Genomic DNA, 15354 nt, shown 5'->3' with positions numbered 1-15354 from the left:
GGATCTTGTAATCAAAGGTTTCGCTGCCTTTTGAACTCCGTCTCTTTGGTTATTGATTGGGGTTTTATTTTGGGCAATTTTACCTTTACTCCCTTGAGGAGAACTGGCGAATCGGGGAATGGCAAGTACCATACAAATGTTCCTTGAGGTGGCGTTGTAGTTGGGCGCAGGGGCGGAATTCGGGTCGCTTCCCCATGCATAAACAAGAAAATAAATAGAAAAAAAAAAAAAAAAGAAAGAAAAAAAAAGGTCTCTCACGATGGGTCAATTATAATTCACAGCCCAGACTTGACATACATTACTTTCTTCTCTCTTCTTTTATCCCAGCTACATTTGTTCATGAGGAAGTCTATGCTTGTGAATTTCGTATAAACACGATCTTACATAATCACTATTTGTTTATGTCACGACGCGTCGCTCCCCGCCGCTAAACCCATTTAGGTAACGGGGATCAACAACGCGGCGCGTTGGAAACTCTCTACTACTGGGCACTTCATCTACATTTATCCTTTTCAACTTTCCTGACCCGTGGATACATTCCTCGATCTTCAATTTCACTCCTTTGGTATCACCCTACATCGCCTAATAATTCTCCCAACATCCTCCTCTCTCGCTCTACGCCTACATTCTTCGCGCCTTCCAGCCCCTCTTCAAACCACCCCACGCGTGGGCTGATCCGATCACGAATCTTTAAACGAGGGGGACCTACCCCTTACGCTTCCGTTCTTCCTTGAAACACTGGGAAAAGGATTCCCGCCTTCGACATTTACCTGTATTCCCTCGAGGCTGTCGACATCATCTGTGCGCCCAAAACCTGCATGTCCGTGTCCTTGACCTGAAACATTCCTGCGCGTCTTCTTGTTGGGTGGAAAGTGTAGCCATAGGGCGATCATCGTTTCCGCGGCGCGCTATTGTTGCGATTCCCCCGCGCGTGGCCGGAGGTACAAGCCTACGGAATTCACTGAACCTAGCAATGCGTGGGTGAATGGCCAAACTGCCTTTCCCACCTTTTGCTTCCAAACTTTGCCTATTTTCTTTTCTCTCTCGCTCCCCTGCCTTTCTAGCATTCCAGTGATCAGAAAAAAGGTAGCGTGCCTTATTCAACTGGGCACCCTTTTTCCCTTGACTCAAGTCTCTCCCCACCCCCCCCTCGAAGGACTCGCATTATTTTCCCTCCCGTCGCGTCACAAGCGCCGTGGAGGGTTGAGGTTTACTCACTCATCAAGTACACTCTTCTTGGAGATCAAAAACGCTGGAAACGAACAGGTTCGATCACTCTTTTTGAGTGAAGGTGAAGGAAGGAAACCGAAACATCGCTATCACTGAACTGGATCGACTTTCTTTTTGGGATTGTTGTGCAACACGCTCAGCACAACATTCCCCAGTTATGGTTGCGACCTTCTCGCCGCACCGGGACTCGGGCGGCACTCTTCACCTCTCGTCACACTCAGGGATTCACCACGTTGATGCCAGCTCTGCAATTCGCCAACTAAGGCGCTCTTTGTCGCGCTCACCTTCTAAGAGTTCCAATTTCTTCCTCAGCACTCGATCTCATTCGCCTTCCAAAACTACCACACCCTACGTGTCTTCGCCGCTGTCGCCCTCGAGGCGATCGCATCAGAATTTCTTTCTTTTCCCGTCTAATCAGCAATCTCCTCTTGCTGTACCATATCCGCCAAGTGCGAAAATAACACGACCGGCCATGCGACGGCGGACTTCACCTCGTAGCCCCGCCAAACGCGCTTTGACAGTCTCGACGGACAGTGGGAACGCGACTCCATCCCAGCCCATCGCCATGAATTTAGGGGAAGAAAACGACTTGACGCTCGATGATCTAGATGGGCCGATGGAAGGGACTACGCCTGACAGTCCGTGTCATCTTAATTCTCTCTCTGTCGCGCAGGGCGAAACAAGCTTCGCTCCCCGCTCCACGCTCTCTCGTATCGAAAAGCGACGCAGTGGGACATTTGGCTCATTCGCCACTGTGAGTCCTTTAAAACGCAGCGACGGTATTATGAATCTGGATCAAGCATCGCGAGGGAGTCCCTCCGCCAAGCGACGGAGTGTTCACACGCCAAACTTCTCAACAGACTTCAGCATCTTCGATAACGACCATGAAAGTGCGCCTGCAAGCCCATCTGCCAACGAGACCTCTCTGTCAACTCCCTTCCAGCCCTTCAGTCCGTTTGCAACTATCCCAAAGCGCTCATCCTCTCTCAGACGGTCCACTCTGCAACAACGGCAAAGTGATCGACCTTTGTTTGGACGTCCGAAGGGGGCAGGTGAGGCCGAGGCATCTCCCGGTACCCCATTGGCAGTGCGTCCACGCATGTCATTTGACAGTGGCCTGTTTGAGGCTGGTCAAGAAAATATGTTCTCCCCTCGTCCTCCTCCAGCCAGTCCTCTCTTTTCCGCAAATCCTACCAGTATTGTCACTACTCAACCATCTCGTCCTTCTGCTCATCCCCTCTCTCGAACTATCACTCAATCGTCTTCTGGCTCGAGTCTAGATGATTCCCCAACTCATGAGGCCGTCCACAAACCGGAGCGCCCACGACCGCTCTTCAATTTCTCCAAGTCTCTTCCCGCCGGCGCTACTCGTCCCGCCCCTGTGCGCCGTGTAACAAGGGAAGACTCAAGCGGGTCTGGGGAATCATTCGCAACACCTGAGAATTACAAACTAGTCAAACCTCTACCGGCTGCGTTCATGTCCACGGGGCTGATCTCGAAGAAAAATCGCAATGCAGAGGAGCCATCGGGTTTCAATAAGAACATGCCCGACACTCCTTGCAAACGACCCGTCAACCTTTTCACTTCTGGGTTGAATGGATCTTTTAATAAGCCTCCACCTTTCCAAGAGTCAGAGGCTGTGTCGCAATCCCCTTTCAACCCTCCAGCCTCTGCTGTACGCCCTAAACCCGGTCCCTTTGCACGAGGTATGGGCATTTTTGGGAATGCATTCAGTCGCCCCGAAGCCTCTCGTCGGGGAAGCTTCGTGAGTGTTGATGGGGACGATCTTCAAGCTCAATCCCCTTCCTCACGGCATGACAGCCAGCCATTAACTGATTCTGATTTCCCTCCAACTCCTACAAAACAAACATTCCTCCCTTCCCGTACCTATCCTCCTGCTACCTCTCAGATTGGGCCTCTAGAGCGTCTGTCGGAAACAAGGGTGTCTTCCAACTCTACGCCCTTGCGTGATCGGTTTCTCCAAGCTTCACCTCATACTCCTCGCGACCAATTTTTCCCCCCAGATCCAAGCGGCTTGTCAATCTCCGTACCGAATGAGTCGCAGCATCTTCAACCTGACTTTGGTGCTAGTCTGGATCTACCTGCGACCCCGACAGGTCCCCGGGACTCGTTGCTTTCTAGCAAGCGCCCCAGTCTGCAGCTCAGTGGATTCCACACCCCAGACGTGGATCCCAGCCTGACCATGCGGTTCGAGAAAATCGAGCTTGTTGGTACAGGTGAGTTTTCTCAGGTATACCGAGTTGCTCAACCTCACGACGCCTCATTCCCTTCCATGTTCTCCCTGCCTTCAAGTGGACCCAAATCCCCCAGTGCTCTTCCTCATCATCAAGTCTGGGCTGTCAAGAAGAGCAAACAGCCCTACTTAGGACTAAAGGATCGGGAACGCCGCATTAGGGAGGTCGATGTCCTGAAGACGTTGGTCAATTGTGACCACATAGTTTCCTTCATGGACAGCTGGGAAGATAACGGTCATCTCTATATCCAAACTGAGTTCTGCGAAGAGGGAAGCTTGGATGTTTTCCTAGCACAGGCTGGACTTAAGGCCCGACTTGATGACTTCCGCATCTGGAAAATTCTTTTGGAGCTTACTTTGGGATTGAAGCACATCCACGACGAAGGCTTTATCCATCTTGACTTGAAGCCTGCCAACATTTTGGTCACATTTGAAGGGGTCTTGAAGATTGGAGACTTTGGCATGGCCACACGCTGGCCTGCCGAGGATGGCATTGAAGGCGAAGGTGATCGAGAGTACATTGGCCCTGAAATCCTGATGGGTCGGTTTGATAAACCTGCGGACATTTTCTCACTTGGTCTGGTCATCTTTGAAATTGCTGGCAACGTGGAACTGCCAGATAATGGGGTGTCTTGGCAGAAGCTTCGAAATGGCGACATGAGCGATGTTCCCAGTCTAACCTGGAGTTCCGAGACTAGCATTTTCCGCGATGCAACTGGAAACCCTGTCACAGACGGGACTTCTTTTGAGGAGCTTTTTGCGTCTGATTTGGGTGATGACGACTTTGGGGACAGCTTCCTCACTAGCCGGGAGTTGACTACGCCGAAGCCGACCCATCTCGCCCGCAGTGGGGAGCTTGTGGACCCGCCTGCCTTCATGGTGGATGCCAGTCACATACATGCCTTGGATAAAATTGTCCGCTGGATGATCTCCCCCGAGCCCCTTGATCGACCTACCGCAGACGATGTTCTAGGCACCTATGGACTACAGTTTGTGAACCAGCGTCGCCGTGCCGGAGCCACAGTATTTGAGGGCAACTGGGGGCCCGCTGATGAGATCTTGGCCGAAGATGCCGAAATGATCGATGTGTAATCTATGTCTTCTTTTCTTCCGATGTGCATTTGGGGGGGTGTTTTGTTTTTTTTCACGACCTTTTTTCCTTTGTCTCTTTTTCTCACTCTTTTCCCGGGCAATGATTCGACTCTTTCGCCATTCCTTTTTTCATGCCCCACACGCCTTTTCATCACGACGATTTTCTTACTTTGTTTCTGGCCGATTGAGTCCTATATCCTGGGATCTATTTTACGTCTTTTTGGGGGTTCTGCCTTGGAAGCGTTGTTGTGACCCTCAGTGCGATATGTCTGCTTTTTTCCCCCTTCAGCCCTCATGACCTCGTGGAGTTTGCAAAGGGTCCAATACCCGGAGTTTCAGCGTGGTGTTCTCTCTTTCATTATTGTGGCGTTTTAATGTTTTTTGTTTGTATTGATCCATTGCTTAGCATTATCGGGTGTCACTAATGTACCACCATCCCCAACACAACTGAGTCTTCTTTCGAGATCGCCTTGGGTCGCATCGTCCGGGCTGCTCTTCTGGTGTATTCGTTCTCTCGGTGGATCTGATCTCTTGCATTGAAGTTTGGGCCATTCACCTAGTGGTAAAGGCATGGTTGCTTCAGCCTTGGGCCCTTGGGCTCTTAGTAGGCTTGGGTCTTGGGCGTTTTTACGATTTTGAAGAAAGGTTTCAGGGCATTCTGCCCTTGGGCTCTTTTGTTTTTCTTTTTTGACATCTTGTTTAATGATGAATGACTGTCCACCATGGTTCTGTTCGATTAGCGAGAATCTCCTGTACTTTTGACCAGTTTTGTTCCATGTGTGAGAATAACAGTAGTCTGAGATGATATCCTCAGCCCTGAAGTCTTTTTCCCTTCAAATGTTTCTTCAAAGCTTTCCATTCAAATGTTGGAATTGATGCTTCCAATTTTTCAATGTTTCACGGATGCCCACCTGGACACCTGGTGTAAGGTTGTCAGCGTACATAAGGTTTTCAACCTCAATAAATATGTATCAATCAATCAATATCTCCTTCGGCCGAATCATCAATTGATGGTTCCCGTCATCAATTGATTCACATATCCACAGGTAATCAATATATGTACATGTACTTAGGTACCTGAGTATGCATACATATACACCAGTGCGTGCGTGGATTCAAAAGTGCACGTCTACATCAATACAAGTATACATACTATATACATATATCGTACCTAATATGTGCCAATGCATATATATCTGGCCCAGGACCGATGCCCAGTCTTAGCACTAGCTGATGGACTTTTGCATGATGATATGAGCCATATAAATAATGCATGTGCCCACTTCCAAGGTTGATAAGATTGGACTTCCTAAAACTGCCTAGCGATTCAAACTAGTCAAATTAGTCTGATATTCATAAGAATTTAGTTCTGCACGAGAACGGTGGATACAACCTACCCGACGTCATAGACGATGCCTAGTCTGTCAGGCCCCAATGCCGATCTTCGGGACCGAGTGTGCCCCTCAATTTCTTTTATTAACCGCCCAACCTTCCCTCTTGTCTTATCTCTATCCCAACGCTTGTTTTCATTTCATATTCTCCTTCCCCCTTCAAATACCCCAGACCTTCTTAACATCTAATCTATTCAAAATGGCTCGTCAATTCTTCGTCGGTGGTAACTTCAAGATGTAAGTTACCTCTCATATACTACCCCGCGATGCTCGAGGTCACCCCTCTACAGCACGCGAAGTGTTTCAGAGCCGCGCCCCGCTGACTTGAAAAAAAAAAAAAACAAAGGAACGGTGTGAAGGATAGCATCACCAGCATCGTCAGCAACCTTAACGCCGCCAAGCTCGATTCCACCACCGAGGTCGTCATCTCTCCTCCTGCTCTGTACCTCACTCTGACCCGCGAGCTCGCCGACCCCAAGATCGGTGTTGCCGCCCAGAATGTCTTCGACAAGCCCAACGGTGCCTTCACCGGTGAGATCTCCGTCGAACAGCTCCAGGACACCAAGATCAACTGGGTTGTCATTGGCCACAGCGAGCGCCGTGTCATCCTGAAGGAGACCGATGAGGTACGGGAACCCGCAATCTACATACCAAGGCCGAACTACCAAAAAAAAAGGCCACTCCCCAACCATTGACATTGTTCATGGAGCTAATTATCTTCACTATAGTTCATTGCCCGCAAGACCAAGGCTGCCATTGAGGGCGGTCTCTCTGTCATCTTCTGCATTGGTGAGACCCTGGAGGTACGTCATTCCTAAACTCGGTTACCCGTGCTTTTCGTCCCGGTGTGGGTCACCGGGATGCAACCTGACACGAGAATTTCCGCTAACACCCGACTGTTTTGTAATGACATAGGAGCGTGAGGCCAATAAGACCATTGAGGTTGTCACCCGTCAGCTCAACGCTGCCGCCAAGGAGCTTAGCAAGGAGCAGTGGGATAAGGTTGTCATCGCCTACGAACCCGTCTGGTAAGCCAACACCCCAATATTCCATGCTGTGCCATTGGAACATGTCTCTAACCTGTTCATATAGGGCTATCGGTACCGGCAAGGTCGCTACCACCGAGCAGGCCCAGGAGGTCCACGCTGCTATTCGCAAGTGGCTCGGTGCCAGCGTCTCCTCCGAGGCCCAGGCCGGTGTCCGTATCATCTACGGTGGCTCTGTCAGCGAGAAGAACTGCCGTGAGCTCGCCCAGAAGGAGGATGTTGACGGTTTCCTTGTTGGCGGTGCCAGCTTGAAGCCTGCTTGTAAGTTTTCATCGATTCAGGACTGCCCACATACTCAGAAAGTACCGGATGCTAACCACTATATCCAGTCGTCGACATCATTAACGCCCGCATCTAAGATGTTTCCCTTCCCCCACCCCCTATTTCAGTAATTTGATACACCCCTAGTGCTAGAAACCCTAGGTTGGCTTGGAATAAAGCCCTAAATTAGCAAGGCCAAAAGGCTTTAAACGTCAGATATGTTGTCATGAAATATATGTACAATGTCGGAGCCGCTCAGTATATACTGTTTGCGATTCCTATATTAAAAATGCAGGGCAGGCTGATTTTGAGCTCATGAAACATAAGTAGAGACCCAAGCCCGAAAGAATTAAATCCCTCACGAAGAGTACATCACCGAAACTCCAACCCCGCGCCAGTAGGATGGCCCACCTCCGGGCACTGACCCACCCGAAGAAGAAACATTCGGGGCCACCGAAAATGAACCCGGGCCTAGCCCGACACCCGCACTTACCAATAACTCCTTAACCCGACCTTCCCAGAGCAAACGCATGTTCCAAGACTGGTCGACACGGATCTTAATGACTGAGTCGCCGGCCTCAACATCACTGCCATCATCCGACTTGACGGGTTCGGGTTGAACCGGGTCGGAGGTGAGTGGAGAGGTTGGCGGAGAACCCGGGAGGGAAGCGGAGAAATCATGCAGGCGCATCTTGCGGCGGGCCCATTCGATGTCATCGTCTGTAGAGTAAGTGGATTTCTTGGTTCGGCGCCAAAGCTCGCAGCCCGCAACCATTTCACTTTCCCAACTGTAGACATTGAAACCGAAACGGGAACTAAATGCAATGTTTGGAGAGGCACTTAAGGAGTATGTTGCTGATAAAGAGCCGGTAATGGGGGTGAGTGTGAGAGTTAAGGTGTAGGGGAATGTAGATATGGGTGTAGGGTGATTGGATGATGGGGATGAAGAGGACGAAGACACCTGCGTCGCGGCAGGGAGTGTAGCGAATCGCAATCCAGTAGACATGCCTACTAGTGACGAGGTAGGAGAATAATAAGCCTCCGCACCTGCGGAGAGAAGGGATAGTACAGGCGAGGCATCCGGACGAGCTTTTCTAGGATCGGGGCCAAAATTCCAAAGTCCACGCCAGCCGAAGAGGGCATTATCCGTGCTGAATAGGTACTCATTGCAGTATTTTCCCGTATCATGGGACAATTGAGCCAGCATTGATGCCTGGGGCGCGGATTTAGATAATGGTGGTCCCTGGGTGGAACAAACGGCGAGACATAGTTGCATTGTTGGAGAGATCCTGCGTAGGAAGAGCGCATTCAAGGTTGTTGGAGACGGAAGGTGTAAGGAGGCATGAAGAAGGGTCGCCTTCCTTTGCACTGCTTCATCTGTGGGAAGATCACCATCCTTGCGCTTTGGCGGTCCCGAACGCGACCCGTCCGTGACTCCAGGGATATTGACTCCATCTAGAAGAGAATTCCAGCCCCAGGCTTGTACTGGAGCCACAGGCGCTTGTATATGTCGATAACCAGGGGATATCTTTCGAAGAGGGATCAAGGCACTTCGGCTCGGGGTGTCATTGAAGGGAACCGTACTGAAGAGATATGAGACGGATCCATCGAGTAATCCAACCGTACCAAGTGAGTAGCTGGTTCCAAAGTTGGGCGTCGAAAGTGAGGACAAGTGGACCCGCAGTCGCTCCGGAGTCGAGAAGTCGATGATTGCTGTGTTCCTTCAGTTAGACTAAACTAACCTCGCGTTGTCGTCGCATCCCTGAAAGGGCGACTTACACTGTGTTGTGGTGGTCAGGGACAAATATGAGTTGTCGCGGTTCCAGTTGGTCGCCTCAGAGAAGGCGAGCTGGATATAGTCCATAAATTCCAGCATTTTCTGGACCAGGGAACCCTCGACTTTCACCGTTGAATTGCAGCGAATCTCTCTCTCTCTCTCTCTCGTTGGAAGTTGTTCCAGTTCACAGCTGGTTGCCCGATAAAGACTAGTGGGGTATCGGATAAGGCACGTGACCCGCTTATCAGCGAAAGAAAAAAAAATGCCACTCGGGAAGCATAAGAGATACCATCGATTCCCTCGATTAATTAAATACCACATTATCTTCAAAATGCCTCGTTCAAAGCGTGCGCGCGTCGTCCACGAGTCCAAGACCACCAAGAAGGACCACAAGGAGCAAACTCGCCGGCTCTACGCCAATATTCGGGAATGTCTGGAGGAATATGACCACATGTTTGTGTTCGCCGTGGACAACATGCGCAACACCTACCTGAAGGATGTGCGAGCTGAGTTCGCTGACAGCCGGTACGTTTTGAGATGAGTGCCAGAATGAAACTGAGCCCTGGCATTGTGGAGACGCAACCCAAAGTCGAGTTCTTGATCTATCACCACATGCACAACCATGCCCGAATATCAAAATTGTATATCTGAAATTCAAATCACTAATGCAATTCCCAGACTTTTCTTTGGTAAGACCAAGGTCATGTCTGTCGCTCTCGGCAACAACCCCGAAACCGAGGCCGCACCTAATGTGCACCGCGTCACTCCCTACCTGGCCGGTGCCGTCGGTCTGCTCTTCACCAACCGCGCCGCCGAATCTGTCTCTGAGTACTTTGAGAACTTCCGGCCTCAGGACTTTGCCCGTGCTGGCACCGTGGCTACCCGCTCCTTCAGCATCCCCAGCGGTCTGGTCTACCAGCACGCTGGTGAGATCCCCGTCGAGCAGGACGAGCCCATCAGCCACACTATCGAGCCTGCCCTGCGCAAGCTGGGTGTCCCCACCCGTCTTGTCAAGGGTAAGGTCATGCTCGAGCTGACCGAAGGCTCTGACAGCTACCGGGTTTGCCGCGAGGGCGAGACCCTGGATTCCCGACAGACAACCCTGATGAAGATGTTTGGTGTTACTTCTTCTGAGTTCAAGGTTGATTTGAAGGCTTGCTGGTCGCGGAGCACCAACGAGGTGAAGATTTTGGAGAACGGTGCTATGGAGGTGGAGGCATAAATGTGCCCTTTACCTTATTGTGTCGACAAAAAAAAGATTCTCGTGGGCATCTTTACGGAGTTAAGGGCTGGCGCTTTCCTTTTTTCTTTTACATTGATACACTGAACATCCTCTTTTATCCGTCCTGTTTCCCCGGGAGACTTGGATTTCTTCCAATTGATGTGCCTACGATTATGGATAGATACTACTAAATTGGATATAAAAAAATTGTTGACTGTTCCCTTCTTCCTTTCTTCCCAAGAAACATTACATTCGCTAGGAATATGCCTATCTTTAAGTCATTGTATTGGCCCTTACCTGGTCTTACCTGAGCGTCACTGAATTTCACCATGTGAGAAACTGCTTCAACTAAAATACATACTTACCCCCGAGGAGTCCAAAAAAAGAAAAAAAAAGGGTCCCACTGGAACCGAAACAAAGCGTGCAAAAAAAATGAAAACGCCGCGGGGGAGACAGACAAAGGAAAGAAGAGCCGGATAATACATGAATACTCCAGGGGGAGGACTGTTGGACTAGTTGCCGGTAGTGTATGTGCACGCCGAATATAGTCCAGGAAAACCGGAGATCGACCTTAAAAAAAGATGAGTGGAGGCGGTGGTTATGATCTGAACATAGCTTTCCGTGACGCCTCGGATTCATGGCTGCATTTGTGTAACCTTACCCCCTTACCCTTGAAAAGAGAAAGATGCGCGGTGGTCAGATAAGGGATACCCACTAGCAAAGTCAGGAGGAAGGTAGTAGCATCCATTCACATGAAGGGGAACATTTAGTATCGTCTCCGGGATCGCGGGTCATCGTAGCCATCGTCTTCACGGGGTCGCTTCCGGGCAAAGTCATCTCGGCCGCCATCACGGCCACCAGCATCTCGGCCAGCATCTCGACCGCCATCACGGCCAGCATCTCGGCCACCGTCTCGGCTACCAGCATACCGATCGCGGTCCCGGTCCCCGTAGCGGTCTCCTCCATTACGATCGTCACGGCGGTCCCTGTAGCGATCGCGGTCCCGGTCGTCGCGGCGGTCTCCTCCTCGGTCTGAGGGGCCATCTCGTGGCCGCACAGGTTCCCGATTGCTGCCACTTCCACGGTCAAATCTGCCACCACCACCACCACCATAAGAACCTCCACCGAAATCACCTCTACCACCCCCGAAATCTCCCCTGCGGCCACCACCAGGACCAGAGGGAGCATTGGGAGGTGGTTGTCCACCACCTCCACCGAATCCATTGCGACCACCTTGGTAGCCGATTCCTCCACGAGGAGGACCAAAACGGTCGCCGCCACCACGGAATCCACCACCTCCACGGAATCCTCGACCACCACCACCGCCGAATCCGCCGCGGAAGCCGCCGCCGAATCCACCAGGTCCAGATGGCGCATTGAATCCGGGCCCAACGGGACGCGAAGGCATCGCCTTAGTGTATCCGCGGCCACCTAGACCACCACCAAAGCGACGAGGCTTCCAGCCCTTGGTCGTGCGTCCACGCTCCACATCTACCAGGACTCGTCGGTCCTTGATACGGATTCCATCCGTTTCCTTGTAGGCCGCTGAATACCGGGGATCACTGTGTTAGCATTGACTTCTCTTACCATAACCTGGTTTGTGGACATGTCGCTCATAATCGCGACATGGATCTGGTGATAATACCTTTCATATCCTTTTCACGTTCATAAACGATAAACGCATAACCTTTATTGGGTTTCTTGGCTGCTTTGGGTGAGACGGTGTCTTTGACGATGCGAATCTGCGAGAATATGTCAGAGATCATGGACAGAAAGGAGAAAATAAGATAAAAAAGCTGGTGGATATAACTTACACGCTCAATGGGGCCGAAGCGGCCGAATTCTCGCTCGATATCTGATTCTTTCACCTCATAACTCAGTCGTGCCACAAAGAGAGTTCTGTATGGATCGCCGCGGGCTTGAGGGTCCTTCTCTGGGTCGACTATAATCATCGAGAAGAAGACCATTAGCAAAGTATTCCACAATTAAAAAATATATTGATAGAACGTACAGATTTGCAATCCTTCGGTCACCTGCTTCTCCAACTGTTCCTTCTTCTCCAACTTCTGGCGCCATTTCCGTTGCAGCCAGCTCTCGGTCGCATTATAAGGGGCCTCTTCTTCGAAAGCCTTTGCTTCAGCAAGGTACTGGGCGACTCCGGAGATGGTGCTTTTCGGACAGTCTTCCGGTGCGCGATCAGTGGGAGGAATGTAGCGAAGAGACGGTCGCGGCTGGAACAGGGCCAGAAGAGGAGGGGGCAGTTTGTCAGTCATTTTATACCCTCGGCCCGTTGGCAAGTGACGTGAGGGGAAAAGGTTAGCTGTCACTTGGTGAGGTTCCTCAGGAGAGTTCACGTTCTTGTGGTCGTAGCAAGGGAGCTTTCCGCTGTAAACGCCTTAGCCGCTTCTGACGCGGACTCACCGCCTTCACGTGCACCAGAAATTGTGGCCCGGAAGCAAGTCGGCGATTACATGCTTTTTAAGACATCTCCAAATCACAGCAATGCCGGTCAAAGGACTTCGAACGGTTACTACAGCCAGGGTACGTATAAACACACAGATAAAGGAGGGTGGGGTTACACTTTAGGACTCTAGAACTGACTTGATGATCTCCTCCCCGAACAGAACGGCGTCGGTGCCTTTATCCACCAATGCAAGCGTCTTGACTTTCACTACTGCAACTATGGCGGCAGCTCACGAGGCATGCTGTGAGTTCAATTCATCTTCATATCAATCTTTCTTGTGTGCTATTTACTGATCAATTTACAACACTCAGCGCCTTCCTGACCCAAACCCTCCCCCAATTTGCTCGCGAAAACCCTCAGATTGAACTTCGAGTATCTCCTCGACCTGGCAAACACCCTGTCATCAAGGGCCAATACATCAACGGGCGTGAGAAGGCGATCTGTGTGCGAAATCTGGAGCCTTTCGAGGTCCTCAAGAAGGCAATGATCCTCAAGGACGCAAGTGGAGAGAAGTTGAAGCGAGTCAAGAAGCCGGTGACAAGTATTACCGAGAGTGTACGTGGTATCTGGTCACCATACCACGGTGACCTGCGTGGTGTATGAGATTCTGGGCATTTTCTGTTTGATAGCATTTATACTGGCTGAGGTTATGGCCTTCATTTTTCACGCAATGGACCCCTGCCATTGCATGTTACTGTATTATTGATCAGGGTACAATTGATTGAATTTAATTGTTTTCATCTTAATGCTCTCTGAGATCTGGGCCTTACTATTGTACATCCATTCCTGTGATAGGTGGGTATATCAAGGTTATGCGCAGTATGGTGCTTACATGCGTAGATGGACCCCTTAGTACTAGTGGGTATCTGAAGATTGCTTGCCAATTCTATGAAATGAGACTTTTTGGAGTCGTGTATTGATACATAGTATGTATTTCATGTGGAAATTTCAGATCTTAATCGGTTGCACATGCCCTAGCCTGCTACTTCCTGAACGCTACTTCAGCATGTATCCAATCCTATTTGAACATTGAGGTTTCAAGGCTAGGTCCACGGTAAAATGCCTAGGTGCTTCATACATACTATACATATATGTGTATATAATACTATATTCATAACATTCATATATGCAGGTAATCGATATCTAGTAGGTCTGTGGTATATACACATACATGCACATATGTGCATGTGGACAAAATTTGAATATGTACGATGAAAATACCTAAGTAGTAGCACTTGAGATGGGAGCCCTCTCTCTCTCTCTCTCTCTCCAGATCCATACCTATGTAGGTAGTATATATGCACACATGATAGGAATGAACATCTCCTTGGAAACATCAATTGATCCAACCTTTAAGAAAATAAGAAAAGATAAACAAAATATAGAAAGCAGAATAGAAAAACCCTAAAAAAAACCAATCCAATATGAAACGCCTTGAACTTCCATGCATCACGGGTATCAACAAGAAGAGATGTGTAACATGCAACCAGAAACACCTCAGCCCTCATGCAAAGCGATTCTAAAGATCATGAACAGCATTGAATCATAGATAGAGGTGGAACATTGCTGACGGTGCACTGAGCGACTTCTCACAGTCAGCAACCTGGCACTTTGAGAAAGTCTTACTCTTAACAGAAGAGTTAGTCTTTCTAGCCTTGGACTTGGAGCGATTTGAGGCACATTCGCCACAATAGACCTGCAAATAATTAGCTCAACTGGAAGGCAATAAGAGATTCGAAATAACAAACATGTCCACATGGCTTTGCGACCCAGATCTCCTCTTTCTTTCCACCACCCACTCCCAATTCGCCATAACAATTGGGACAGGCTGCCGCATCATCGTCTTCCAGGGTGCGCTTGAAGCCCTTTGGTGCCGGGCTGAGTGTTGGGTGGGCAGGGCGTCGAGTGACTGGAGTTTGCTCGGTGGGTTGCCGCAGGTTAAACGATGTTGAAGCATAGTCAAGGCTCATAAGGAAATTCATGTCTGGGCCAGGTGAATAGGGATTTCGCTCGGCAGGCCATGGCGGCAAATACAGCGACCGGGATATCATCTCTCGGGTAAGAGACATGCCATGAGCGCCGAATGCAGGCCAACGATTATTATTTTCTGACAGTCTTCCGTTCCACAAACCCCTCTGTGGCAGAGAACCAGCATCCCGTTGCACGGAACCAACGAATTGGACGTCTGGACTCGAATTATGACCCCATTCTCCATGACGTCTTTCACCAGGCAGCGGGACAACAGGTGTTGCTGGTTCATCAACCAAATCCACCACTTCTTGTGACAAGATGGCCCTGCCGAATCGAGGCGGTCGTCGTCGTCGTACTGTATGGAATCCCTGAGCATTTGGGGAGCGAGGTTCGTATAGTTGACGTGGTAACTCGGAGTCATTTGTCAAATCAATAACCTCATTTTCAGGCACCGGAGCACTGACGGGGCTGACTGGTCGTCGCAAGTCAAAGCGGCCACGAGGAAGTCTTGCAGGTGGCAATAGAGACGACCACGACTCGGTACTCGTTTCTTGCTGAGGTGGCGGGTGAAAGTGAGTGTCCCATGTTCGCCGGGGATTGTCACTGGATTCGTTTGACATTTGGCGAGTTCGCTTAGAAACCAGCA

The 15354-nt window shown here is 50.1% G+C and overlaps 7 protein-coding genes across 7 annotated transcripts; 4 read left to right on the top strand and 3 right to left on the bottom strand.

Moving 5' to 3' along the window:
• Positions 1 to 1387: 1387 nt before the first annotated feature.
• Positions 1388 to 4576, top strand: N7466_009924 (tyrosine protein kinase SWE1; the record flags this gene model as incomplete). Its single annotated transcript, XM_057169313.1, has 1 exon — positions 1388 to 4576. One exon carries the CDS (start codon positions 1388 to 1390, stop codon positions 4574 to 4576), a length of 3189 nt encoding a protein of 1062 aa, XP_057016704.1.
• Positions 4577 to 6166: 1590 nt separating this feature from the next.
• N7466_009923 (triose-phosphate isomerase TPI1) lies at positions 6167 to 7371 on the top strand (the record flags this gene model as incomplete). Its single annotated transcript, XM_057169312.1, has 6 exons — positions 6167 to 6204; positions 6314 to 6593; positions 6696 to 6770; positions 6883 to 6995; positions 7060 to 7274; positions 7343 to 7371. 6 exons carry the CDS (start codon positions 6167 to 6169, stop codon positions 7369 to 7371), a joined length of 750 nt encoding a protein of 249 aa, XP_057016703.1.
• A 261-nt stretch (positions 7372 to 7632) lies between these two features.
• N7466_009922 (mitochondrial distribution and morphology protein 10) lies at positions 7633 to 9150 on the bottom strand (the record flags this gene model as incomplete). The annotated part of the gene is made up of 2 exons (XM_057169311.1): positions 7633 to 8987; positions 9054 to 9150. The coding sequence occupies 2 exons, from the start codon at positions 9148 to 9150 to the stop codon at positions 7633 to 7635; spliced, it is 1452 nt and encodes a 483-aa protein (XP_057016702.1).
• Positions 9151 to 9382: 232 nt separating this feature from the next.
• On the top strand, positions 9383 to 10273 carry N7466_009921 (ribosome assembly factor MRT4; the record flags this gene model as incomplete). Its single annotated transcript, XM_057169310.1, has 2 exons — positions 9383 to 9576; positions 9730 to 10273. The coding sequence occupies 2 exons, from the start codon at positions 9383 to 9385 to the stop codon at positions 10271 to 10273; spliced, it is 738 nt and encodes a 245-aa protein (XP_057016701.1).
• Positions 10274 to 11039: 766 nt separating this feature from the next.
• Positions 11040 to 12546, bottom strand: N7466_009920 (U1 small nuclear ribonucleoprotein 70 kDa; the record flags this gene model as incomplete). Its single annotated transcript, XM_057169309.1, has 4 exons — positions 11040 to 11818; positions 11919 to 12015; positions 12088 to 12215; positions 12285 to 12546. 4 exons carry the CDS (start codon positions 12544 to 12546, stop codon positions 11040 to 11042), a joined length of 1266 nt encoding a protein of 421 aa, XP_057016700.1.
• A 229-nt stretch (positions 12547 to 12775) lies between these two features.
• Positions 12776 to 13340, top strand: N7466_009919 (mitochondrial 54S ribosomal protein mL43; the record flags this gene model as incomplete). Its single annotated transcript, XM_057169308.1, has 3 exons — positions 12776 to 12814; positions 12898 to 12980; positions 13049 to 13340. 3 exons carry the CDS (start codon positions 12776 to 12778, stop codon positions 13338 to 13340), a joined length of 414 nt encoding a protein of 137 aa, XP_057016699.1.
• A 940-nt stretch (positions 13341 to 14280) lies between these two features.
• Positions 14281 to 15328, bottom strand: N7466_009918 (putative RING finger domain protein; the record flags this gene model as incomplete). Its single annotated transcript, XM_057169307.1, has 2 exons — positions 14281 to 14433; positions 14486 to 15328. 2 exons carry the CDS (start codon positions 15326 to 15328, stop codon positions 14281 to 14283), a joined length of 996 nt encoding a protein of 331 aa, XP_057016698.1.
• Positions 15329 to 15354: the final 26 nt, after the last annotated feature.

The sequence above is a fragment of the Penicillium verhagenii genome (assembly GCF_028828195.1).
Source record: "Penicillium verhagenii strain IBT 33310 chromosome Unknown utg000010l_segment0_segment0, whole genome shotgun sequence".
NCBI lineage: Eukaryota > Fungi > Ascomycota > Eurotiomycetes > Eurotiales > Aspergillaceae > Penicillium > Penicillium verhagenii.
Note: the sequence above shows the minus strand (reverse complement) of the source record. Positions and strands in the feature narration are given on the sequence as shown.